The sequence below is a fragment of the Glycine soja genome, chromosome 3 (assembly GCF_004193775.1).
Source record: "Glycine soja cultivar W05 chromosome 3, ASM419377v2, whole genome shotgun sequence".
NCBI lineage: Eukaryota > Viridiplantae > Streptophyta > Magnoliopsida > Fabales > Fabaceae > Glycine > Glycine soja.
In genome coordinates, this window is record NC_041004.1 from 41,322,980 (window position 1) to 41,328,461 (window position 5,482).

Sequence of the window (5,482 nt, forward strand, 5' to 3'; positions counted from 1 at the left end):
TACATATTAATTGGACAAGGGAGTTTATTTCATAATGTCATACGTACAACCATTGCATACACGACTCTTCTTCCATTTTTTTCTCTCTTCATTATTATACCCTCTACAATAAACAAAAACATATATTACGAATCGTCCTTGAAGGAACGTTCTTCATTTGTTTTGTTTATTATTTTTTTGACAAATATATGATCTTTTTAATATAAAGTCTGATGTTTATAAAGCTCATAATGCCATGAAGAAACTTGCTTCTGCTGAGGGGCCTTAATACATTTGGAAGGTGAAACATGTCGCTCCCATCCACAAAAGACCTAAAGCAAGGAAAACATTTCAGTTTCTTTTCAGATTTATGAAGTGCAAGAAATTAATAGTACCTCTAGTCCTTAACACAGTTTAAAAAGAATTGATGATTTTTTTTATAAAATATTTTAGAACTTCTATAAAGTATTATTTAATTAATCTTTTTTCATTAGTTTTCATTCTTTACATATTCTAAGTATTTGTATTTATTATTGACAGTGGTACACTGAATAATAGTCTTGAATTTTAATATTTTCACATTATTTTTATAACAAGTTAATGATTATTAATAAAAACATAATTAGTATATTAATAACATTTTTCAAAAAATTCAAGAAGTCAAATGAATTAATTATTTTTATTGACTTGTGTGATTATGTGTAAAGTATCTTATAATAAAGATGAGAGATTATAAATAATTAACTAAAGAACATAATAATAAAGGGGTTAGAAATTAATTAAAACTTCATGAGCAGTAGCAAAACAATCAAGTGAAAATGATTAATATAAAGTTAGTACTTAGTGTTTTACCTTTCAGCTTTGGCTCTTGGACCATCAAGAACGTTTTGTAACTCTTGAGGCCTGCAAGGGACTGCAAGTGCTCCCTTTTGCTTGAAACCATACTCCTCTCGAGCCTGGTTCAGTAGTTCCATGAACATAGGATCAGCCAAGTAGTCCAACTTAACAACAAACCTTCTTGTTTCTTCACCCTTGATGGCAAGAACAGCAAAATGTCCCTCCATAACATCTTCTGGCACCAATGTTGCTGCAGCTTCCAGTTGATCTTCGTTGGAGTGAACAAAGAGTAGTGAGACACTCTTTTGCAACTTCTTAACACAAGACCCAAGCATGTTGAAAATTTTATATATCACTCTAAAGTCTTATTTCTATAATGGGATATACAGTGAGCTTCTTGGAATATGATATGATATGGTCTATATATCAGAGTTGGGACACATGAAGTCAAATACACATATAGATATAGGTATACATGGCATTCAATGCTAATATTTGATGGGTCATTGTCTTCCTTCACATAATAGGTAAGGGCCTAGAACTTGCCTTGTCTTACAGTGTACATATGGCTAGCTTGACTATAACATAACCCCAATCCTTTCCCGTGCTTTTTGTCTTCAAAGTTATAGCTAGGTTCCTATCAGCAAGATATTTTTCGCCATGATATATAGGCATTACAATATCCAAACCAATTTCATTTTCAAATCATTCAACCTATAGAACTTAGGAAACATATCCTCTTAATTAGCTAGATGCACAATTTTGATTGATTTGAATGTTTTGAAAAGGTTAATTAACAACTTTTAAATAAAGTGCAAAGTCCCTGGTGATTGCTACATTTGTTAGGGTGTGCATAGAACATCATTACAGACTCCTTGCCCTCTGTAAGGGAGTCTACAGAGGATAGATTGACCTATGTTACTGTGTCGGCAAGTTTCCATGTAGTATCAGTTTAACTGTTCCTAGCCGTTCGCAGTTTTAGATTTGGTTGTGTTTTATTATTCTCCATACCCTCAAATTAAATTTATTGTTTTTGTTGTCGTCTAAAAATGGTGAAATAACTAGTGTGTTTAGTGTTTGAGCTAGCAGGTGATCGAGTGTCCGCAAAATTTATTTTAGATAAAGTTATATTGATGTTCAAGTGTTATGATTCATATTTGAGTGTTTAGTTTTAATTTTAAAAAGCAAATTAATAATGCAACTTATTATAAAAAATTGTTCAATGAAAAAGTTATTTAAATTTTCCAACTTGCATTGCCACTGTTTCCGTTAAAATGGTGTTATTACTACACTCCTATATTTCACTCCTTCTATTAAGTGATTTTCTTGAATTTCTTGAAGTAAAAATGATATATAGAACTTACCGTTATTCTGAAACGTGTTGTTATCTGTCTCCGATTGTTCGTATAAGTTTAGTAATTGGTGAAACTTTATTTCCTTATTGAGCTTCTAGTCATTAACTATTTGAGGTGTTGGTTCTTTTTGTCTATTCCTTGTTTTAGAAAACTATATATCAATCTAGCCAGGAAGAACTTGTGTGCTGTATATATAAGGTTTTCACATGCAAAACAAATTACATTATTATTACACGTAGTATACAAATAAGTGGGACAGTTGAGTTTCTGAGAGCATGCCGTATGGTCAACATCCCATTGTTGAGCTTAAAAGAAAAGGAAAGCAAAACCATGTGATGCTTAATGAGTTGTAAGTATCACTGTTTGCTCTTTTCTGCTCGAGTGTCATTGCTACATGTACATTGTTACTTGTTAATTGCAATTTTCTGAAATGTGAATATGGGGTCTACCGTCCCGTAAAACGCTTTTATCATACTGTATGGGGCCAGGCTTGGGGTGTGGGGCCTAGCATGTGACTACATAGTACAAATATGAATAAAACCATCTATATATCAATAGAAGAATATAAGTCACACACATATTGAGTCAATGAGTCTTCCCATAGAACAGAAAAAACAAAAGGTGGCAAGTAGCTCGACATGCAACCCCACCCACTTATAACCAAAAATAAATAAATTAAAATGATGTGATAAACCAGCACAAGTGCTCACCCTAATTATGTTCATTGGTTAGATAGGTATGAACCAACTATTTAGTGCATATTTGAAATTCCAGTGTAAAATAATTTTGTTAAAGGATCAGGATCCTTGTTTTTGTCTTTATTTTGCTTTTGGCTATTAGATCTACATTAAAATGTAGTATGTTGTAACAATTTTAATTGCAAATCAGCACATGTATTTTCAACACATGTATTTTATTGGTTTGAGTTTTGATTTGACTCAGGTTATTGAATTATGATAAAAAAATATTATATTTTTTTAAATAAAATTTTGATTTTATATTATTGCAAGGTAAAACTATTTATTATTTTATTTGATATTAATTATTTCTATAGTTATTAATTTATGTATGGCATTAATTTCTTTAATAAAAATATGATAAAAAGGTTAAATAAAAATACTAACCAAATTAAAACACTTGATAACACTAGACGTGATTATATGAAGATCAAAATGAATAAAGAAGACAAAAATTGACGGAAAATATATGCACCAAAGTCTAAAGTTTATTCATCTAAAGTTGAAAAATAATTGATAGGATTTAGTATGATTTATATTTAAAGTGAAGGAATAATCCAAACTAATTTAATTAATTTGATTTAAACTTGTGCTGCTTGACATGAGTGAATGGCTCTAAAATAAGATGAGGGGATGCGTGACCAGGAGTGGGCTCTTAGTTGGACTAGTGATCTGTGTGGATTTAGACCCAATTAGTGAATATCACATAGTTTGCTCCCAATTGCGATTGGGTCAACCCATATCAATCGACTTATCAAAGCAGATGACACCGATTGCATTTTAATTTCTTCAATTTTACTTGTTAAATGCATGAGCTAGTTTCTGTCCAGTGTTACCCAATGATAGATACTTTTCTTTTAATAGGCATTTCAGTATTTTCTTGTGGGTAAAACAACTCGTGATCGATTTGTTCACATTTATGTTCATATACAATGTCGTTTGTATCAAGTAAGTCTAATTTGATTGGTTGAATGATATGAGTAAATTGTTATAAATTTTTTATATTTATTTTACTTAATTTATTAATTAATTTATTTTCTGCTCTTTACATATGCTTAGTAAGAAATTTATCTTAGTCTGCTCTAGTTTCGATCCGTATCTTTATGTATCAGTATGTGTGAACGAATCCTCTCTAATAATATATTTTTTTTATAAAAAAAAAAAAAAGCAAACTTGACATGATCAATTATAATTAATGTCTCACACTATCACTGTTTATTTTTTAAATTCTGAATTTAAAAATAAAATGAAAATATATTGAATTTATAGATTTTTTGGAGTGTTAGAATCTCATAGTAAGGTTACTGTAAAAGATCTATTGTCATCTAGCTAGGTACCCATTGAAATCTAATTGATTTCTTCGATCTTCTTGATAAGATGGGAACGGAGAGTTAGTTAGCATGATAGCTTCAATTGTTTCGAGCTTGCAGTTTTTTCATGATTTTAACGTGGATACTTTATATATAAAAGAAAAATAGCATGAGAATTGAGATGTATAATAAAACTATGAATTTCTTCAGAGGCGGTGTCTTTGCCTGTTGGCTTAGAAACATGCCATTTAATGCAATACGTTGATTGTTTGTATACTCTTTACGCAGTACTTCGTACGGACTATATATGGAGCAAGTTTTTCTTATCTCCATTCTTTTTTTTTTTTTTTGGTATCCAAGCTCTTTCGTCTTATCCACTCTGATCTATAATTTGCTTATACCAAGAACTAAAAACATCCAATTTTGATTTTTCTTTCTGTTTGAATATTGAAATTTGACCACAGATGTTCAATTATTGATAATCTTTAGCTATATCATGCATTTTCATTACCTTGAAAAGCACACGAGAGTTTTCCTTTCTGGCCAAGCTAGCAAGGATATTTAATTTCAGTCTCGTAAAGATTTAAAATATAAATTCCACAATTCTTTTTGTGTTTGACTTTTCCTCTCACAATAAAAGAAATTATCTGCGTATAACTAATTAATATTGGAACTAGCTAGGACAATTTTGATATATTTATTTTTATTCTATTTCATCTATTTATATATTCATCATGCCTATTGGCTATTGTTATAGGTTTAGGGATAAAAATAGACAGACAAAGCATTAGAATATCACTTTTCATGTTCGTTTAAACTTGCTTGCTGGATAATCTGTACAAGAAAAAAATTTTAAACTTGCTTGGATAATGTCCACATACTTAATTGTATTCAGTAGGTACCTATATATCTCAGGATCATTACCTTTGTCTAATTGTCTCAGTTAAAAGAGATACGTGCATGTATCTTCTCTTTCTATTATTGTGTTTTTTCTTTAACTAATTTGTAAATTAAGAATGTTATTGACCTACAAAAAAATTAATAATGTTATTTCAATACTAAAATTAACATTAAAAAAAATAATAAAACAAAAATTTATTAATTAAAGTGGAACATCTAAACTCAATGCAAAAAATTAAAAATCTTTTAAATCCTAGTAAAAATATATGATATATATATATATATATATATATATATATATATATATATTATAATTTTTCGTTACAGTATTTTTATAATTTGATATAACTTAAAACATAATTAC

At 29.4% G+C, this 5,482-nt stretch overlaps 1 protein-coding gene across 1 annotated transcript; it reads right to left on the reverse strand.

Moving 5' to 3' along the window:
• LOC114405543 (auxin-responsive protein SAUR32-like) lies at window positions 1-1,405 on the reverse strand. The gene is made up of 2 exons (XM_028368021.1): window positions 832-1,405; window positions 1-311 (listed from the first exon to the last, which is right to left on the reverse strand). The coding sequence occupies exons 1-2, from the start codon at window positions 1,149-1,151 to the stop codon at window positions 170-172; spliced, it is 462 nt and encodes a 153-aa protein (XP_028223822.1). The 5' UTR covers window positions 1,152-1,405; the 3' UTR covers window positions 1-169.
• Window positions 1,406-5,482: the final 4,077 nt, after the last annotated feature.

Excerpts from the sequence above, each read along its gene's own strand:
- LOC114405543 (XM_028368021.1), bottom strand. The coding sequence starts at position 1,151 with ATGCTTGGGTCTTGTGTTAAGAAGTTGCAAAAGAGTGTCTCACTACTC. Across the intron at positions 312-831 it reads CCAAGAGCCAAAGCTGAAAG|GTCTTTTGTGGATGGGAGCG; the intron begins GTAAAACACTAA and ends TCCTTGCTTTAG.